Source organism: Periophthalmus magnuspinnatus, chromosome 18 (genome assembly GCF_009829125.3).
Source record: "Periophthalmus magnuspinnatus isolate fPerMag1 chromosome 18, fPerMag1.2.pri, whole genome shotgun sequence".
Taxonomy (NCBI): Eukaryota; Metazoa; Chordata; class Actinopteri; order Gobiiformes; family Gobiidae; genus Periophthalmus; species Periophthalmus magnuspinnatus.
The window spans coordinates 4,194,291-4,216,703 of NC_047143.1; the positions used below are offsets into that span (position 1 = coordinate 4,194,291).

General features: G+C 41.4%; 2 protein-coding genes across 2 annotated transcripts; both read left to right on the forward strand.

Moving 5' to 3' along the window:
• The first annotated feature begins 3 nt into the window (after positions 1–3).
• On the forward strand, positions 4–9,277 carry LOC117386673 (CD276 antigen-like). Its single transcript, XM_055228842.1, has 6 exons — positions 4–35; positions 5,250–5,310; positions 5,982–6,323; positions 7,248–7,526; positions 7,793–7,909; positions 8,277–9,277. The coding sequence occupies exons 1-6, from the start codon at positions 24–26 to the stop codon at positions 8,831–8,833; spliced, it is 1,368 nt and encodes a 455-aa protein (XP_055084817.1). The 5' UTR covers positions 4–23; the 3' UTR covers positions 8,834–9,277.
• Positions 9,278–11,445: 2,168 nt separating this feature from the next.
• On the forward strand, positions 11,446–18,575 carry LOC129457063 (butyrophilin subfamily 2 member A1-like). The gene is made up of 6 exons (XM_055228839.1): positions 11,446–11,526; positions 13,899–13,959; positions 14,648–14,989; positions 16,360–16,638; positions 16,905–17,021; positions 17,391–18,575. Exons 1-6 carry the CDS (start codon positions 11,515–11,517, stop codon positions 18,203–18,205), a joined length of 1,626 nt encoding a protein of 541 aa, XP_055084814.1. The 5' UTR covers positions 11,446–11,514; the 3' UTR covers positions 18,206–18,575.
• Positions 18,576–22,413: the final 3,838 nt, after the last annotated feature.

The following is a 22,413-nucleotide window of genomic DNA, read 5'->3' on the forward strand; positions in this document are numbered from 1 at the left end:
GGACTCGACACGGACCTGAAGAAATGAGGAAACGGGTAAAATCCACATTTTCTATTCTTTATATAATCGTTAAATGAGTATTTCACTAAAACTGACCTGGAGACACTGGACTGAAACATTATGGTCCAGTTCATGTGTGTTTTTGTCTAAGGCTGAATCATTTGGCTGATGCTTGTGCTTAATACTTTCACTTTCATTTTTGAGTCATGGGCTGGACATTAAAAAGAACATCAGCTTCTTTATTGTAATATTGTATTTAAACTTTACTTTTCAAACATACATTCACACACTTTTGTCCTCCTTGTCTCACAGATCAGACAGTGTCCTCTCAAACATATTTACTGTCATGAATCCCCGCGGGGTGTCGGGTCAGGACAGCAATTAGGTGTGTTCAGGTGAGGCTTAAGAATGAGGCAGGTACAGGTAGAACGTTCCTTTTAATGTCCTTACTCGGGGTGTGGGCGTGTATGGGTGAGAAAGAGTGGGGAGAAGGAATAAACAAATACAAACAATAAGTTAATCACAATCAAAATGGTGATTACACAAGTGACCGCGCGGTTATTTACGTAATGTGAACACAAAGAAGTCAACAAAATGACCGATAGGAGGCCAGTCTAGTCACGAGTGTGTAAATTCAAAAGTCTTACCCAAAACTCTAAACTACACACGGTCAATTAGACTAACTCATAGTCCCCAATGTAATCATGTAATACAATCATGAAAAGGAAGTAAAGTATGCTAAAGATAAGAAATGATAGCAGAGGGGGTGGGATTAAATAAGTTTTCTTCTTCCCTTTTTGGGTAATCGGAGGTACTCTTTTTTTTGTGTGTGTGCGTTTTGCTTGTCTGTTTTTGTTTATTTTTCCTTGTCTCTTGTATCATGTGTTGATTGACATCGATTGTGGCTGCCCAGGCTGTGCAAGAGAAAAGATGTCCATTTGCCCAAGACAAATAAAAAAATAAAAATAAAAATTACAAGTATAAGTTCTGAGCACAATATCACAAATACACAGAATACTTACGTCGTACACTCGCGCTCCTTCTAGTGGTGCAACAAGGGAAAACAACAATTAAGAACAACTAAACTAAACCAGTAATATAACAGAACTAAATGGGCTTTATGGATCGGCTTTTATACATTTACATTTCTCTGTCTGATGTTGCACATTCATTAAGTCACATGAGCCGAGTCTGCGCCAACGTTCCCTCTAATTTTGAGCAAAACCCATGTGACCCTTTAACCAAGTTGCTCGTTATTATGAAAGGAATAACCAAATTATATATTACTCCTGTGCCCTCAAGTTAAACCAATGGTAAAAGAGACGTCTCAGTGTATAAAAGTATGATTCTAGCTTTTAAATTTAACAAATAACTCCAAGGAATATAATTATTATGACGAGAAACCAAGATGCAATGTACATTTAAATATTTCTAACTTTGTGATTATTTTTACAGTGTTTGCTTTTACGGTGCACAAATGAGAAACACGCAGTAAATACCTTTTAGGCTTTTCTTATTCTTAAAATGTGTAAGGAATCAAATACATTTCAATAAACATTAAATTTCTCCCCCAACTCTATAAAGTCAGACACGATGCACTGGTTTGATGCAGTTTTACGGTGGAGCTCAAGGTCAAATCCAACAGAAAAACACGTGGAATAATCCTACCAGTCTGTCGTTCACTTTCACTTTCACTTTCACGATCATATGGAGAAAGGTTTCTGAAGATGGGACACAGAATGTTGTCTCCTGTCCGTCGTCCTCACAGGTGAGTGCAGACTCGTCACACCGTCTCTGTCAAACTGACTCTGAAGTAGCACAAACACAGCGCTAGCTTTAGCTTAGCTCTTTTTCAGGAGGTTATCAGAAGACTCCGTGAAAACTCACCCCCAGACTGTGCGTTAAGTCCCGTGAGTTGTCCTCGAGTCCTCAGTCCTCCAGAGCGAGGGGAAAATGTTCAGAGTTCACTGAAACGCGGCTTTCAATAATGTTTCTCTGTTTTCATACGAGCTTCTCTTCATTGAGTTGTTCGCGCCTTTGCGGTGCAGTCAGGTTTTTTCGCGCTTCTCGAACGTTCTCTGCGTCGTGCGTCACGTCATCACGTCCATCACGTCAAATCAAGTGACATATTTATTATGGGGGATTTTTAAGCTTTTGTTTATCAATCATGAATTTTTATATTTAAATGTTTTAACACTTGCAAAATGCATATTTAACTATTTTATGAGCTTACAAAATGGAAATTTTACTCTATTTATAATATGAAATAAAATACATTCTCAAGATGAACAAATAATCCTAATATAACAAATATTCAAGTTATTACACAAACTCCCTGAGCGGCTCATGGACCAGTGTGAGGGACATCAGGCGCGCGCGCTGTGGTCATCAGGCGCGCGCGTTAAAAGAATCAAATGACCACATTTACATTTCTGTTATAAGACTTTTAATTAAGTGCTTTATCCACTTATACAATGAAAATGACAAAAATCTTGCTCATGACCTGTGTCGTATGTTAATGCTGTTGGAAGTATAAATATTTAATTTTAACTATGGCAAAACATGAGCTTCAACCAAACCAAGACAACTGTAAACTCCAATGTTGAAAACACATGTAACATTTTTATGATAAAGCTCTGACTTGTGTTATGAGTATAAGTCGTTGTGTGAAGCTTTTGCTGTGACTGAGTGAGATTGTCCTACTGTGTCTGGGGGACAGTCTCTTTTTCAGTTTATGACACAATCATTTGATTTTTACAACTAATAAACTAGTGACAGTCAATGACCAACACACACTGAGAGGAATCTGTATCTGCAGCTGCTCTATTACTGTACATTTATATATCATATCAAAACACAATATATAATGTGTATTTGTATATAAAATATATTCAAAACAAGTGGTATGGGTCAAAATAAATATATATTTACAAACCACACACTGCAATCAGTGAACAACAGTGTTTTGTCCGTTTCGTCATGTTTAAAACGCAAAACTACTACAAAACAGTGCGTAAAATTACGCAATTGCGTAATTTTACGCGCGGATCTTTGCCCGAGGGCCGGCCGTCGGTGCGTTCAGGGGTTAAACACAGAATCATTAGAGAGTTTTCACTCCACATCGGCCACATCAGCTAAAACTCTGGTAGCGGTGCATGAGGACATGAGGACATGAGGACATGAGGAGCCTGTCAATGTTGATAATCTGCACAAATCCGTGAATCACATAATTGTCTGGAGCAGCTCGTCCCCGGTCACACTCACTGTCTCACATTGAAAAATAGCGCAGAATGAATTGTTGTGTTTATTTTATTTTCAACTGCGGTTTGATTTTTTAAATCATCATAAAATTAAGATTAAAACAGAAGAGGCAGAATAAAAACCTCTCAGTCACATGCAGATAAACAGAACAGTTTTGAGTCTGGATTTAAACATTGTCAGAGTCGATGTCCATCTCGCTTCTTCAGGAAGAATGTTTCAGGTTTTAGTTGCATAAAACTCAAACTGATTCATGTTTAGTCCTGACTCTGGACCAGCAGGAGGCCGGTCCCTTACGTCCTCCTCATGTGAGATGGTTCATGTGGCTCATGTGGGAGATGTTCTTTGGTGCTGGTCCATGGAGAGACTTGTTCACACTGAGCTGCTTTAAAGTCTCTGAGCCACAGGAGCCACAGACCTGAGCCACAGGACACATGTGTGAAGTACTTCCTGGTTCTAGTCCTGACCCGAGCAGCAGTGTTCTGGATGTTCTGGATGTTCTGGATGTTCTGTTCTGTGGCTCGTTTGGAGAGGCCAGTGATCAGGACGTTACAGTCGTCTAATCTACTGGACACAAACGCAGGATAAGTCTCTCTAAGTCTGGATTTGACAGTTTACCTTTGATTTTTGACATGTTTTTCGATGCTAAAAAGCTGCAGATGTTACTGATTTGATGTGTCTGTTAAAGTTCATGTCTGAGTCCATTATTACCTCTAGATTTCTCTGCTGATTTGAAGTTTTTACAGAGAGAGAGACTGGAGGTGACGCTGACACTTTCTCTATGTTTCTGTGGGTCAAAGATGACGACTTGAGTCTTGTCTGAGTTTATCTGGAGAAAGTTGTTTTTCCTCCACACACTGATCTGTTGATGCAGTGAATCCACTGGTCCAGATTCACCTGATGCAGTGAGACATAGATCTGAGTCACAGCAGCATGTAGAAACTGAACAACAGGGGTCCCATGATTGACCCCTGGGGAACCCCACAGGTCAGGGACATTTTCCAATTTCAACAAAGTACTCCCTGTTTTCTAGATAGGACTTGAACCAGTTTAGTGCCGTACCACAGATGCCCTCCCAGTCCTCTAGTCTCTGTAAGAGGATCCCATGATCCACAGTGTCAAAGGAAACACTCAGATCTAACAGGATCAAGCCTGAGACTTTGCATCAGTGTTCAGGCGGATGTCATTTGTCTCCTTGATAAGAGCAGTCTCAGTCTGTGGGTCTAAAACCTGATGGAAAACATCACAGGAGTTGTTCATTTAGAGAAAGTGAATAAGCTGCTGGTAAACAACTTTTTCAAGGACTTTGCCTAAAAACGGCAGATTTGAGATTGGTCGGTAAATGTTCAATATCATGGCATCAAGACTGCTCAAGACATATTAACTATGAGAGTGAGTGGTGACAACAAACTGTTGAGCTCAGACTTTAGAAGTTTAGTGGGTAACACATGGAGGCAGCATGTAGATGAACTCAGACTGGTGACGATCTCTTGGACAGTTTTGTCAGTTACAGTTTTGTCAGTTACAGGTGTAGAGTGAGTCCGCTCTAAGTGTGTAGGTCACTGCAGGGTTGATATTTGCCTTGTGGAATTGATGGCATTTTTAATGCCCTGAACCTTAAAGAACACTGCAAACTCATTGCACTTAGATGTGGAAATTAGTTTTAACGGAACTGGGGGGGTTTGTTAATCTGTTTACCGTGAACGCGAGACACGAGAATTGTGACTACAACTTCCAATAATGTCAGAAAAATACCTTTGCCTTGTTCTACATAAACTGTGGTTGTACATTTTCATCTTTTCTCTGTAAATCTCATAATGAACCTGGAGCTTTTGACTTGCTCCATTCATCCGTTTTGCCTGTGAGCAAACGCTTATTAAAATAATTCTTTTGTTTACCTCTGGCTGTAGTTACACCATCATAAAATCATTTTGAAATTGAAAAAACTCCCCTCCAATGTGATGCTTCATTTCAGTGATTTTCTTTCCTAGGTTTTCAGTCTGGATGTGCTGCAGTTTTCTGTCTTCTTACTGCAGGTTCACTTTTACTGGGGTAAGTAAAACACTGGAACAATTGTGCACAAAACATAATAAACATTCACAGATGGTCCAAACGAGAAATGAGGTTAAATATTTTGTGATGGCAGTATACCACACCAGAATATTCACAACAACATCAGTTATGAAATGTCGTAGCGACTGGGGGGACCAGAGATTGAGACTTGAGATAAAAGGTTTGAGCAAAGTTTATTTACAGACACGGAAATGTAAATGAAGGTTGACGGAGACAGTTGAGAGCGGAGTCGTATGCTGTAGTCCTCGAGCAGGTCGTGGGTAGTGGCGTCAGAGGCTGGGGTGTTCATACCAGTCGAGGTGAGCTGGGTCGGAGGCTGAGGTGCAGAGTAGTTCCAAGAAGCGGGATCTGGCAAAGAATCAGAAATAACCACATAAGTATTAAGATCATAAAGGCAAAACTAGACTGAGCCAAGCAGAACAGCACCACAGGGGGATACACGGACGATCTGGAGCTGAGTCAGTCCCTTTGTCCCTCCACAGGTGCAGCTTGATTGCAGAGGACAGCACAAAAACACACTAGGGGCCCAATAAATGTTGTGACATCATCTTTATTTTATTATCTATTCATTTTTTTTGCTTTACTCATCAACACTGACCCAGGAACATGTTCATTACTAATGTTTATTGTGTCTGTTATGATCTCCTCAGGTCAGAACACACTGGTCGTTCCCTCTCAGCCAATCATAGCGCCCGTTGGCAGTGATGTCACTCTGCCCTGTCAGTTGGACCCTGTTAAAGACCTCAGGGACATGGTGGTGGAGTGGTCACGGCACGACCTGACGCCGCGCTACATCCACATCCGTCGGGACGGTCTGGACTTCCTCATAGACCAGAACTCCCTGTACCTGGGCCGCACCTCTGTGTCCGAGAGCCGACTGCAGCAGGGGGACATGTCCCTGAGTCTGACCAGAGTCAGAGTCAGTGACGGGGGCAAGTACAGCTGCTACATCCCCCTGATAAACATCAAAGCAGAGGTCACTCTGATGGTCGGTGAGTGTTTAAATGACACTTAAACATCTGGCTCTGCAGCAGTTCTGTTCTTATGCAGAAGGACGTCTGGAGACTGTTTGTCACTCTCAGCATGTGGGAGGATCTGAAGATATGTGGGTGATGTTGGGGCATGGCTGTTCACACGATCTTATTGACAAAATTAAATTAAGAGGGAGTATTACGGTCCCTGTGTGACCGGAGCAGGAGCTGTGTTCATTGCCAGCAGTAAGCCAGACCTGTTCCCGGTGCATGTTGGACTCCACCAGGGCTGCCCTTTGTCACCGGTTCTGTTCATTATATTTATGGACAGAATTTCTAGGCGCAGCCAGGGGCCGGAGGGGGTCTGGTTCAGGGGCCGGAGGGGGTCTGGTTCAGGGGCCGGAGGGGGTCTGGTTCAGGGGCTGGAGGGGGCCTGGTTTGGCAACCACAGGATTTCATCTCTGCTGTTTGCAGATGATGTTGTCCTGATGCTTCTTCGAGCCCGGACCTGCAGCACTGGGGCGGTTTGCAGCCGAGTGTGAAGCCCTGGCGGAGTCCAACATGCACCGGGAACAGGTCTGACTTACTGCCGGCAATGAACACAGCTCCTGCTCCGGTCACACAGGGACCGGACAGCCCTTAGCAAAGAGCCCCGGACCCCATACTCCCAGAGCACCCCCCAAAGGACACCACGAGGGACACGGTCGAATGCCTTCTCCAGATCATGTTTAGGAAAACCTGTTAACAACATTAGTGTGTGAATGTTGAATGAAAATATTAACCTCTAAATTGTTGATGAGCAATGGAATTGTTTTACTTCTAAAAGTCATTCTGATGCTGATAACTCAGAGTAACTTGTGATCCAGACTCAGGAGTGTTTTTGTGTTTTCCTCCCTCCTCCTCACTTCTCTTGCTCTCTGCTCTTTGCTGCTCGTCTGTCTCCAGTGTCCGTGGCCCCTCCCTCGATGAGCCTGATCAAAGAGCGCTCGGGGTCTCCCGTGCTGAGGTGTGAGTCCAGGGGCTGGTACCCGGAGCCGGAGCTGGAGTGGCTGGACTCAGAGGGGACGGTTCTGCTCAGGACCGAGGCTCAGAGAGGAGCGAGCGAGGAGCTGTTCAGTGTGAGCAGCAGACTGAGTGTGGAGCAGAGGCTCGGCAACACGTTCACCTGCAGAGTGAGACAACAGGAGAGCGGCCAGAGCAGAGAGGCCCAGCTCAGCATCACAGGTCAGGACAGAGAATCCTCTGCTCCATCTGCCCCTGATGGGATTAAATAAATATTAAATACATATTTAGATCAGATTCAACAGCTTATTGCTGTCCCTTTGGCTGCAGTTTCCTGTTTACACTGAATCATTTTCATGTGTATAAGTTGGATGTCTGTTCTGACATAAGGTTGAGGTGTTCAGTGTAGAGTTGAACCCATCAGTCTGTGCTCATCATTTTACGCTGCAGTAACAAAATTAAATGACTGAAATGTTATTTTCTTTCAGATCATTTACTGGAGCCTTGTCCCTCCTGCTCTTTGTCCTGGATCCTCTTCTCTTTGAGTTTGATTCTGTTTCTTGCAGCAGTTGCTGTTTTGGTCGTGTGGAAGTGTAAAACTAAAAGTAAGTCCAGGTTTAGTATTTTCACTCATTATTTTGACACACACATGTAGTGACGACTGGTCGTCTTCAACCAGGGAAAGTTCACAATATTTTAGATTTTTACTGATCACTGAAGGACGACACAAATAGACCTTATTCTGTTTTCTTCATTTACATCTTAGACTTAATCTTATTCCTTTGTATTTTAATTAATGGTTAAAATATAACATTAGCTATAGATTTAATTTAAACTGGACTGAGTGAGTCTGAGTGAGGAGGAGGGTTCTCACTCTATGGGATTTTACACATTGTGATGGTGGAATCTTCCACTGAGGATTTTGACGTCTGATGCATCGATTCATTTGGTCCATTTTGTCTCTTTTTCTAGGAAAGAAATCTGACAGTAAAAGGATTGAACTTGGAGAAAAAGAAGAAAGAGAGAGTATGATGAGGAAAGGAGAGATTTTAAATCTACTGAAGCAGAAGACTGAGACTGAGCTGCGTTATGTCAACGATGTGATCAACAGACTGACTGTGGAAAAAAATGTATTGATGAAACTCAAAGAGAATTCTCAGGGAGCGATTCATAATCAGAAGATTGTAATAGATGCAGAGGCAAAGCGGGAGGTTCCTATAGTGAGTTTGAACAGGGATAAATTAAAAGAACAACAGAAACAGAACATTGAAACTCTGGAGAAAGAAAAGGAGGTGTTTGAGAAAACAGTTGAACTACTTGATAATCAAATAAAGACATTAGAGGAGGGGATTTCAGTGTCATTACAGAGAAAAGGACAGTTAGAGGCAGAACTTCAGCAGATGGAAAAACAGAAGAAGCATCAGGAAACAAAGACACAGCAGGAGACAAGAGAAGAAGAAGAAAAAGTGAATGTTCAGGTGAATGTTCAGGTGAACGCTCATGATCAGCCTCAAAAGTCTCAGGTTTAGAACAAACAGAGAAATACAGATCAGGACGTAGATGAGATATGTGGTGGGATGAATATTATGGGACTAAATGATAAATGATAATAATTAATTTTCTTGATTTGCAAAAGGTCCATATGACACTATTTTCTGATCTGTTCTAATGTCGTTTCCTCATCACAAACAGACCTGGAGTTGTGTTTTGTTTCATTCACACATGTTTAACACACAAACCCTGCAGAAAACGCTCTGTTCCACCTTGTGATGTCATCATGTGGTAATACAGGAAGTGCTCCACTGTGTTTTTAAACTCCACACACCTTCACTAGAATCATTTGGATCATTTCAGCTCTGGAATTTCCAATCTCAACTAAACAAAAGGTAAAAGGAGCTGTTAACTATTGCTTCATGACATCACAAGGTGGAACAGAGCGTTTTGAGCTTTGTAGATGTTACAGACTAATAATAAAGTGTTACTCAAACATGTGAATGAAACAAAACACAACTCTGGTTTTGTTTTTGAGGTGGTAACATTCTAATGAGGTTTTAGGGTGATGAAAGTCAGTTTTGCCCAATACAAGACCTTTAAAAAAAATTTATATATTTTTTTGGATTATCATAATGACAATAGAGGTTTTAATGATTCATTCAAAATGTGCTTTATATCTTTTTCTTTTGTATTTATAAATATAACCCAACATCACCAGTTTCCTTTTGTCTGTCCAAAAGTGCCAGTGTCATTGTGTTTAACAGCTGTACATTTATTTGATTTGAATTAAAACATCTCTGAATGACATTGTGTCAAACTCCTTGTTTTGTTTGTGAATGACATGATTTAACACAAACACTATTGGTTCATAAAGGTTTATATTTTGTGCATGTTCAGATGGGAGTGTGAGGCCTCATGTGTTGGACTATTTTGAACAATACTGCCCCCTGTTGTGTTGGGAGGGTCTGCACATCTCCAGAAACAGCAGATTCTGAACATTCACAACATTTAACAACTTCAGTGTAAAACTTTCTGTTCCACTGAAACGATTCATGATCCAACAAAGAATCATGTGGCCTCTGAATGTTCATTATTTAAGACAAACTTTGAAACGTAGAAAACAGCCCACAAGAATCTCAACATGTCTCATCACATTTGTTAAACAGACAAACATCATGCTCCACAGAGCTGATCCAAACATGAAACAATAAAAAGAATAAAACATTTGAGATACATAAAAAGAGCATCACGTCTAAACAATGAAGGTGCAATTTCCAGCTCATTTGTCAAACACACAGCTGCTGGATAAAGCTGTTTTAAAGTCAGGTTTCACTGTTCCAGACCTTACAGACCAAAATGCTCCTGAGCCTCCTCCATGTCACATTTTATTATGGTCCGCTCTGTCGCTCTATGGGATTTTACACATTGTGATGGTGGAATCTTCCACTGAGGATTTTGACGTCTGATGCATCGATTCATTTGGTCCATTTTGTCTCTTTTTCTAGGAAAGAAATCTGACAGTAAAAGCATTGAACTTGGAGAAAAAGAAGAAACAGACAGTATGATGAAAGAAGAGATTAAACAAAATTGTGCTGTTTCCATCTCAGTGAAAATGTGTCTGAATGTGACAGTTCTGTTCATCAGTGTTTTACTCTGGTTTGCTTTTGTTGAATAAAACAACTGTGTGGCCCAATCTGAGTTTCTGCCTCATCTTTATTGCACAGACAGAGTTTTGTTGTTGTTGACTGTGTCTCTGGGCTGCCCCGGGAGCCTCGGGGTCCCAACGGAGGAGCTGGAGGACGTGTCTGGGGTGAGGGAAGTCTGGGAGTCCCTGCTTAGACTCCTGCTCCTGGATAAGCGCAAGAAAATGGATGGATTTTTGTTGTTCCTGCAAAAAACTCAGACTGAACACAACACTACAACACCAGACTGTCATATAAGCTCATCCATCCTTCCATTTGATCAGAAGGGAGACCACGTGCATCAAAAGAGCTCAAAACTATATTAAATCACAAATAAAATTATCAAAAAAGATGAATATTTACTCAAAAGAAGGAATAGGGTTGTGAGTATGTTGGTGTCAGTGCTGTAGTGCGGTGCATGTGTAAGATAATGGTTAATAATGATGATTTAAATGCATTTTAAAAGAGTTAAAAACAGACACACATTATTGTTTTTTTTAAATATTACACTGGAGCAAATACAGTGAGTTCATCTGTGTACTGCAGTACCCTGGAGTGTCACTATGGGGCACATCAGGGCAGCATTTGTATTTCTTTCTCAGGGTTTACATTCTCACCCCTTCTTTTTAAATTGTTTGTATTCTTATACTGATTTACATTGAACCAACACAAAATCAGAGCTTTGTGCACAAAAGTCATAATTGTTTTTTAAAATTATTATTAAGGCAAAAACAGGTTTATTTGTACAAAGTCATTCAAAGAGCTTTACAGAATAAGAAAGACATTAAAATCACACAAATCAAAACATAAATAATCATCATAACACTCATATAGTGCAGTACTTGATTTACATTGTCATATTTCCAAAGAGGAAAACCTGGGCCTTAGTACAATATAAAAACTCAACGTTCAAACAGATAGAGGCAATAAAAACATAAAAATGAACACGTGATCAGTGACCAGACAGATGGGCGTGGTCTTGAGGGGCTTCTGTCGTTACATGAGACCTGTGGACTTAACACGGACCTGAAGAAATGAGGAAACAGGTAAAATCCACAATTTCTATTCTTTATATAATCGTTAAATGAGTATTTCACTATAACTGACCTGGAAACACTGGTCTGAAACAATATGGTCCAGTTAATGTGTGTTTTTTTCTAAGGCTGAATCATTTGGCTGATGCTTGTGCTTAATACTTTCACTTTCATTTTTGAGTCATGGACTAGTTTAAGAACATGGGCTGGACATTAAAAAGAACATCAGCTTCATTATTGTAATATTGTATTTAATTTGTGCTTTTCAAACATACATTCACACACTTTTGTCCTCCTTGTCTCACAGATCAGACAGTGTCCTCTCAAACATATTTACATTTCTCTGTCTCGTGTTGCACATTCATTAAGTCACATGAGCTGAGTCTGCACTGCACTTGTTTTTTGCCCCACATCATCTGGTGTTACAGGCAAAACAGGTTTATTTGTACAGCACATTTCGTACACAAAGTAATTCAAAGTGTTTTACAGAATAAGAACGACATTAAAATCACATAAATCAAAACATAAATAATCACAAATAATCATCATAAAATTAAGATTAAAGCAGAAGAGGCAGAATAAAAACCTTTCAGTCATATGCAGATAAACAGAACTATTTTGAGTCTGGATTTAAACATTGTCAAAGTCGAGGCCTGTCTCACATCTTCAGGAAGAATGTTCCAGGTTTTAGTTGCATAAAACTCAAACTCTGATTCCTCATGTTTAGTCCTGACTCTGGGACCAGCAGGAGGCCGGTCCCTTACGTCCTCCTCATGTGAGATGGTTCTTGTGGCTCATGTGGGAGATGTTCTTTGGTGCTGGTCCATGGAGAGACTTGTTCACACAGAGCTGCTTTAAAGTCTCTGAGCCACAGGAGCCAGAGACTGAGCCACAGGACACATGTGTGAAGTACTTCCTGGTTGTTGACCTGAGCCACAGGACACATGTGTTTTTTTTTTTTTTTTTGACATGTTTTTAGATGCTAAAAAGCTGCAGATGTTACTAATTTGATGTGAATGTTAAAGTTCAAGTCTGAGTCCATTATTACCCCTAGATTTCTCGCCTGATTTGAAGTTTTTAGAGAGAGAGACTGGAGGTGACGCTGACACTTTCTCTATGTTTCTGTGGGACAAAGATGACGACTTCAGTCTTGTCTGAGTTTATCTGGAGAAAGTTGTTTTTCCTCCACACACTGATCTGTTGATGCAGTGAATCCACTGGTCCAGATTCACCTGATGCAGTGAGACATAGATCTGAGTCACAGCAGCATTTAGAGACTGAACAACAGGGGTCCCAGGATTGACCCCTGGGGAACCCCACAGGTCAGGGACATTTTATCTGAGACACATTTTCCAATTTCAACAAAGTACTCCCTGTTTTCTAGAAAGGACCTGAACCAGTTTAGTGCTGTACCACAGATGCCCTCCCAGTCCTCTAGTCTCTGTAAGAGGATCCCATGATCCACAGTGTCAAAGGAAACACTCAGATCTAACAGGATCAAGACTGAGACTTTGCATCAGTGTTCAGGCGGATGTCATTTGTCTCCTTGATAAGAGCAGTCTCAGTCTGTGGTGGGTCTAAAACCTGATGGAAAACATCACAGGAGTTGTTCATTTGGAGAAAGTGAATAAGCTGCTGGTAAAGAATTCTTTCGAAGACTTTGCCTAAAAATGGCAGATTTGAGATTGGTCGGTAATTGTTTAATATTGTGGCATTAAGACGGCTCTTCTTTAGGAGAGACTTGATAACTGCAGTTTTCAAAGCTCTTGGGAATGTTCCAGATTGAAGTGACATGTTAACTATGAGAGTGAGTGGTGACAGCAAACTGTTGAGCACAGACTTTAGAAATTTAGTGGGTAACACATGGAGGCAGCATGTAGATGAACTCAGACTGGTGACAATCTCTTGGACAGTTTTGTCAGTTACAGGTGCAGAGTGAGTCAGCTCTAAGTGTGTAGGTCACTGCAGGGGTGATATTTGCTTTGTTGAATTGATGGCATTTTTAATGCCCTGAACCTTAAAGAACACTGCAAACTCATTGCACTTAGATGTGGAAATTAGTTTTAACGGCAGAGGAGCTGGGGGGTTTGTTAATCTGTTTACCGTTGCAAACAGGACACGAGAGTTGTTACTACAGCTTCCAATAATGTCAGAAAAATCCCTCTCCCTTGTTCTACATAAACTGTGGTTGTACATTTTCATCTTTTCTCTGTAAATCTCATAATGAACCTGGAGCTTTGACTTGCTCCATTCATCCGTTTTGCCTGTGAGCAAACTCTCTCTCTCTCTGGCTGTAGTTACACCATCATAAAATCATTTTAAATTGAAAAAAACTCCCCTCCAATGTGATGCTTCATTTCAGTGATTTAGATTTTCTTTCTCAGATTTTCAGTCTGGATGTGCTGCAGTTTTCTGTCTTCTTACTGCAGGTTCACTTTTACTGGGGTAAGTAAAACACGGGAACAATTGTGCACACAAACATACTAAACATTCACAGATGCTCCAAACGAGAAATGAGGTTAAATATTTTGTGATGGCAGTATACCACACCAAGAATATTCACAACAACATCAGTTATGAAATGTCATAGTGACTGGGGGGACCAGAGATTCAGACTTGAGATAAAAGGTTTGAGCAAAGTTTATTTACAGACACGGAAATGTAAATGAAGGTTGACGGAGACAGTTGAGAGCGGAGTCGTATGCTGTAGTCCTCGAGCAGGTCGTGGGTAGTGGGGCCAGAGGCTGAGGTGTTCATACCGATCGTGGAGAGCTGGGTTGGAGGCTGAGGTGCAGAGTAGTTCCAAGAAGCGGGATCTAGCAAAGAATCAGAAATAACCACATAAGTATTAAGATCATAAAGGCAAAACTAGACTGAGCCAAGCAGAACAGCACCACAGGGGGATACACGGACGATCTGGAGCTGAGTCAGTCCCTTTGTCCCTCCACAGGTGCAGCTTGATTGTAGAGGACAGCACAAAAACACACTAGGGGCCCAATAAATGTTGTGACATCATCTTTATTTTATTATCTATTCATTTTTTTGCTTTACTTCAGCTTAGCTTTTAGCTTCAACACTGGCCCAGGAACATGTTTATTACTAATGTTTATTGTGTCTGTTATGATCTCCTCAGGTCAGAACACACTGGTCGTTCCCTCTCAGCCAATCATAGCGCCCGTTGGCAGTGATGTCACTCTGCCCTGTCAGTTGGACCCTGTTAAAGACCTCAGGGACATGGTGGTGGAGTGGTCACGGCACGACCTGACGCCGCGCTACATCCACATCCGCCGGGACGGTGTGGACCTCCTCATGGACCAGAACTCCCTGTACCTGGGCCGCACCTCTGTGTCCGAGAGCCGACTGCAGCAGGGGGACATGTCCCTGAGTCTGACCAGAGTCAGGCTCAGTGATGGGGGCACGTACAAATGTTACATTCCCCTGATAAACATCAAAGCAGAGGTCACTCTGCTGGTCGGTGAGTGTTTAAATGACACTTAAACATCTGGCTCTGCAGCAGTTCTGTTCTTATGTAGAAGGACGTCTGGAGACTGTTTGTCACTCTCAGCATGTGGGAGGATCTGAAGATATGTGGATGATGTTGGGGCACGGCTGTTCACACGATCTTATTGACAAAGTTAAATTAAGAGGGAGTATTACACTTGTATGGGGTATTAATCGCTAACACCATATTTAGATCAGAATGATACCTTTTATTGTTTGGAAAATACTAAAATACTATACTAGTTAAAACAACGTATTAAAATATGTAATAAGTTTGAGCTTAGTTTTTTTTCCCCTCCCTTTGCTCTCCATGCTAAGTCACTTCCCCTTCAGAGCTCTATCACAACACAATCAGCGTGCATCAGTGAATGAAACTATTGCACATCACATCAGTTTTGTGATGTAGTGTACTGTTTTGTATAATGATTTTGTGGGACCGTGGGTGATGTCGGCTTATGGGCTGAGTGTTGGACAGGATCACACTGCTGACTGTGAGGAGGGTTGGAATAGGGAGAGATCGCTAGATTACTCAAACATACATGGATGATCATGGACTGTAAATGGACATAGCTAACCTGCTAGCCACAGCTTTCCAAATAGGAAGTGAGCAGGAGCGTGAAGTGGTTCCTTTGAGCTTCTTTGACCTCTCTCTGTACCTGCTGCTGTCAGACTCATCATTCTGACCTTAAAATATTTGTATGAACCTGCTCTACATGATCCTGGTGTTTTCTTTCACTGTCTTGTCCCTAAATCAAAATATGAACCTTAATAACAGACCGATCAGGGGCCTTCTTTCCTCGAGGTTGCTGCTGGTAGAGTTAGCAGCGATGTGAAGAGGAGCATCACCTTCAACAGAGTGGCTCTTTATACTCTCACTGTTTGCAGATTAGCCGCTATAACTGCTTGACTCAATGAGCTTCATTTGTTTGCAACCAAACGCCATGACATTTCAGACCTCACCTTGTTTTTTAGATGAAGGAACCACCTTAGGGGATGGGGAGCTCAAAAATGTTGATTTAGCATAATCCCCCTCTTTAATGATGTGATGATCTGGACCAACATGAGATTTGTTTTCACAAAAGCTTTAATCTGTTCAGGTTTGTTTGTGTCACTGAATAAAATCATGTTTAGGAAAACCTGTTAACCTCATTAGTGTGTGAATGTTGAACCAAAATATTAACTTCTAAATTGTTGATGAGCAGTGAAATTTTTTTACTTCTAAAAGTCATTCTGATGCTGATAACTCAGAGTAACTTGTGATCCAGACTCAGGAGTGTTTTTGTGTTTTCCTCCCTCTTCCTCACTTCTCTTGCTCTCTGCTCTTTGCTGCTCCTCTTTCCCCAGTGTCCGTGGCCCCTCCCTCGATGAGCCTGATCAAAGAGCGCTCGGGGTCTCCCGTGCTGAGGTGTGAGTCCAGGGGCTGGTACCCGGAGCCGGAGCTGGAGTGGCTGGACTCAGAGGGGACGGTTCTGCTCAGGACTGAGGCTCAGAGAGGAGCGAGCGAGGAGCTGTTCAGTGTGAGCAGCAGACTGAGTGTGGAGCAGAGGCTCGGCAACACGTTCACCTGCAGAGTGAGACAACAGGAGAGCGGCCAGAGCAGAGAGGCCCAGCTCAGCATCACAGGTCAGGACAGAGAATCCTCTGCTCCATCTGCCCCTGATGGGATTAAATAAATATTAAATACATATTTAGATCAGATTCAACAGCTTATTGCTGTCCCTTTGCCTGCAGTTTCCTGTTTACACTCAATCATTTTCATGTGTATAAGTTGGATGTCTGTTCTGACATAAGGTTGAGGTGTTCAGTGTAGAGTTGAACCCATCAGTCTGTGCTCATCATTTTACGCTGCAGTAACAAAATTAAATGACTGAAATGTTATTTTCTTTCAGATGATTTTCTGGAGCCTTGTCCCTCCTGCTCTTTGTCCTGGATCCTCTTCTCTTTGAGTTTGGTTCTGTTTCTTGCAGCAGTTGCTGTTTTGGTCGTGTGGAAGTGTAAAACTAAAAGTAAGTCCAGGTTTAGTATTTTCACTCATTATTTTAAGACACACACATGTAGTGACGACTGGTCGTCTTCAACCAGGGAAAGTTCACAATATTTTAGATTTTTACTGATCACTGAAGGACGACACAAATAGACCTTATTCTGTTTTCTTCATTTACATCATAGACTTAATCTTATTCCTTTGTATTTTAATTAATGGTTAAAATATAACATTAGCTATAGATTTAATTTAAACTGGACCGAGTGAGTCTGAGTGAGGAGGAGGGTTCTCACTCTATGGGATTTTACACATTGTGATGGTGGAATCTTCCACTGAGGATTTTGACGTCTGATGCATCGATTCATTTGGTCCATTTTGTCTCTTTTTCTAGGAAAGAAATCTGACAGTAAAAGCATTGAACTTGGAGCAAAAGAAGAAAGAGAGAGTATGATGAAGAAAGAAGAAATAGAGAGTATGATGAATAAAGAAGAAAGAGAGAGTATGATGAAGAAAGAAGAAATAGAGAGTATGATGAAGAAAGAAGAAAGAGAGAGTATGATGAAGAAAGAAGAAATAGAGAGTATGATGAAGAAAGAAGAAAGAGAGAGTATGATGAAAGAAGAGATGATAAATCTACTGAAGCAACAAGACGAGACACAGAGACTTCACCTGAAGGAAAACCTGGAGAAGATTGAGACTGAGCTGCTTTATATCAATGATGTGATCAACAGACTGACTGTGGAAAAAGATGTATCAATGAAACTCAAGGAGAAACCTCTGGAAGCGATTCATAATCTGAAGATTTTAATAGAGACAGAGAAAAAAAGGTTGGGTCCTACATTGATTAAGGATAAATCTAACCAACAGACACAGTACATTTATGCTCGGGAGGAAGAAAAGAAGGTGTTTGAGAAAATGGTTGAAGACCTTAATAAACAAATAAAGACATTAGAGGAGGTGATTTCAGTGTCATTACAGAGAAAAGGACAGTGGGAGGCAGAACTTCAGCAGATGGAAAAACAAAACAAGCATCAGGAAACAAAGACACAGCAGGAGACAAGAGAAGAAGAAGAAAAGATGAATGTTCAGGTGAACGCTCATGATCAGCCTCAAGGAGATCAGGCTCAGAACAAACAGAGAAATACAGATCAGGACGTAGATGAGATATGTGGTAGGGTGAATATTATGGGACTAAATGATAAATGATAATAATGAATTTTCTTGATTTGCAAAAGGTCCATATGACACTATTTTCTGATCTGTTCTAATGTCGTTTCCTCACCACAAACAAACCTGGAGATGTGTTTTGTTTCATTCACACATGTTTAACACACAAACCCTGCAGAAAACGCTCTGTTCCACCTTGTGATGTCATCATGTGGCAATACAGGAAGTGCTCCATTGTGTTTTTAAATTTCATAATTCATTCAAAATGTGCCTGACAAATATCTTGTTCTTTTGTATTTGTAAATATAACCCAACATCACCAGTTTCCTTTTGCCTGTCCAAAAGTGCCAGTGTCATTGTGTTTAACAGCTGTACATTTATTTGATTTGAATTAAAACATCTCTGAATGACATTGTGTCAAACTCCTTGTTTTGTTTGTGAATGACATGATTTAACACAAACACTATTGGTTCAAGAGTGTCAGACTTTCACTGCAGCAAAATCACATGATTCTGACCATTTAAAGGTTTATATTTTGTGCATGTTCAGATGGGAGTGTGAGGCCTCATGTGTTGGACTATTTTGAACAATACTGCCCCCTGTTGTGTTGGGAGGGTCTGCACATCTCCAGAAACAGCAGATTCTGAACATTCAGAACATTTAACAACTTCAATGTAAAACTTTCTGTTCCACTGAAGCGATTCATGATCCAACAAAGAAACATGTGGCCTCTGAATGTTCATTATTTAAGACAAACTTTGAAACATAGAAAACAGCCCACGAGACTCTCAACATGTCTCCTCACATTTGTTAAGTCAATGTTGTAACGACTGACAGGAGGGCCATAGATTCAGAACTCAGGTGAACAGTTTAACAGTGTTTATTTACAGATAGTGATTTTTAAATGAAGGTAGATGGAGCAGACAGTTGAGAGCGGGGTCGTTTGCAGTCGTCTTTGAGCGGATCATGGGCAGTGGGGTCAGAATAGAATAGAATAGAATGCATTTATTGTCACTATACACATGCACAACACCACACACATGCACAACACCACACACAGCGAGATTAAAAACAACTCACCCTCCAACACAGACATGGGACACTTACAACACAATATAACTAAGAAAGCTAGTGCCAGACATTAAGACATTTAAAACACCCCAGACTACAACTCTCAACAAAATTTACAAGTAAATACTGCAGAGTCACATACAGCACTGAACAAGTATTGCACTATATTAAATATTGCACTATATTAAATATTGCACTATATTAAATATTGCACAAGTCGGAGGTCAGTGCATATGTGAATTCAACAGGGTTATGGCACTTGGGGAAAAAACTTTTGAGTCTGGTGGTCCTGGCTTTAATGGCCCTGTAGCGCCTTCCCGAGGGCAGCAGGTGAAACAAATCGACGCCAGGGTGGGAGCTGTCCTTAATGTTTTTGGCTAGCTGTTATGTTCCAAGTCCAGGATATGTTTTCTGAGATGAGAACACCAAGAAACCGGAAAGTGTGGACCCTCTCCACACACTCACCATTGATGTAGAGGGGAGCGAGGTCTGTCCTGTGCCTCCTGAAGTTGATGATGATTTCCTTGGTTTTCTTGGTATTCAGAGCAAGGTTATTCTCCGAGCACCAAGCAGCCAACTTCAGGACCTCCTCTCTGTAGGCTGTCTCGTCACCCTTTGAAATGAGCCCGACCACGGTTGTATCATCAGCAAACTTCACAATGAAGTTGCTGTTACTGGCCGGGCTGCAATCATATGTGTAGAGACAGTACAGGAGGGGGCTCAGCACACAGCCCTGTGGAGAGCCGGTACTCAGCGTGCGAGTGTGAGAGAGGTGAGGGCCAAGTCTCACAGTTTGGGGTCGGTTTGTTAAAAAGTCTTTAATCAGAGACGAGGTCATCTGTACCGGTCGTGGAGAGCTGGGTCGGAGGCAGAGGAGCTGAGTAGATCTAGGGAGCGGGATCTGACGAGGAAGAAAAGACATCCAACTGAATGCAAAGTAACAAATGCAAGACACGAGACTGAGCCAAGTGGAGCTGTACCACTGTGGATACACGGACGATCTGGTGCTGAGTGTCAGGTCCTCGGTCCCTTCATCCTCCCCCAGGTGCAGCTTGATTATGGAATGAGTTGCAGGTGTGGATGGGAGGAGCCAGAATCTCCACCCAGCTCCAGCTCCAGCTCCAGCTCGGACACAGAAGGGAGAATGAAAACAGCACAAAAACACAGGACAGACTGGGATCTTGGCAGTCAAACATACTGTCACGATCCCTGTCGGTCCTGCCCTTTTTTTTGTGGCCTTTTTCCCCTCCCTTCTGTGTCTGAGCCTGGAGCTGGTGCAGAGATCTTGGCTCCTCCCGTGCACACCTGGAGCTAATCTGCAATCAGCTGCACCTGGGTAGGAAAAAAGGAGCCAGGACGTGACACCCAGCGCCAGATCGTTCACGTATCTCTGTGATCCTGCTCCCTGGACCAGCTCAGCTCTCAGCCTCCAACCCTGCTCTTCTCTACTATTTGTCCTGTCTCCGTCTCTGTCACGCTCTGTCCCTGGACCACGGCAAACACCTCGCTCCTGACTCACCGTTTGGTCTACCGTCATTTTTGCACTTGCGCTCTTGTAAATAAACAGTTAAACTTTTCCCCGAGTTCTGTCTTTTTGGTCCCTCCTGTCAGACGTTACAACACATGCTCATGATTTTTAGATTTAACTGGATGTGATTTTGTGTCTATGTAACAAAAAATGATCACACAGAATTATATAACGCATGACTTGTTAAAGCTGCACTGTGGAATTTCTCTGGTGGAGGGTCATTACATCTTCCATGGACTCAAGCAGGTGACTGATCCCCACCTTTAAATGTAATAATGTGAAATACTAAAAAACACTGAGTATGAAAAGAGCTGATTATATTTTTCTTCAATTAAATTAAAATAAATATATAACTCGCACAAGTCTTATTTTAATATGTTGAACCAATGCATGTCCCTGATTGGCTAATCCACCTGTCAATCACAGCCATTTGAAAACAGGGAGATTCACTGTGCCCAGACTCACATCTTCATAAAGTGATGCAATAATCATGATGTTTGTAGCTTTAGTTTCTCTGCAGATCAGGAGCTTTTAAAACTACAGCAACATTTTAAAGAAATCCAAAATTCCCTCATAAATCTTAAATTATCATTGAATGTAAATAAAACAAAACATGTAAGTGATGTTCAAGCTAAAAAAATCTTTGTACACTAAATGGTTGATTGACTGAAAGGGTCACTACCTAGAAAAAATATATATATAAATTTTTTGGCTTGATGAAAACCAAAAAACATAAAAAAACAAAAACATTTCAGAATCATGTAACTGTCTTAAATCAAATTGATCATTTTATTACAGAAACTAATATTGTATCCCATTAAATTACAGAAGAAATAGTTGAAGCACTTTGTTTGTGTTGTGATGATGGAGATATAATCCACATCCAGACTTCAGCCTCTGATTTAAACCTTCAGATTCACTCTTTCATTCTGCCCTTCGTTTCATAACAGGATTTAAACCCATCACTGTTTCTCTATGAAAAAGTGCACTGTCCATCACTGTCTGTTAGAAGAGAACATCACTGTCTGAACTGTATCTACAAGAGACGACTTCACAAACTGACAGAACACTTCACTTCTTTGTTAATCATTGATACTGGAACATTTAAGACCAGATCACATGACTGTATGAGGTTAAGGACGAGCTGCACCAGAACTGACATGGAAAAAGGACTTTTGGATGTTTGGAAATGGAAAACATTTCAAGATCAAACTAAACTGGAACTGGTGCCACAATATTTATTTAATAATCTGATAATGAACTTTAAACTCACATCTGTTTTTAATGTTTTATATGGACTTTTATACTTGTTTGTGTTTTTGTTTGTGTTGTTTTCTTGTTATGTTTTATTTAAGAAGAGGCTGATGTTGATAAAGTATAAAAGTGTTTGGGGCTGTGTCCTGTGTCATGTTTAATAAACCTCTGTCTGCTCCAGTGTCCATGGCCCCTCCCTCAGTGAGTCTGACCAAAGAGCTCGAGGTCTTCACAGAGGCAGTACAGTCAGGGCTTTATAGAGGTGCGTCACAGGTGAGTGGGGCAGGGGGCGGGGCAAGTGAGGGCAGGTGAGGAGAGCTGCACAGAGAGAAGAGGAGGAGAGCGGCCGCAGGGCACAGTACAGCCTGGACCTTGGAGGCTATAAAAACAAACA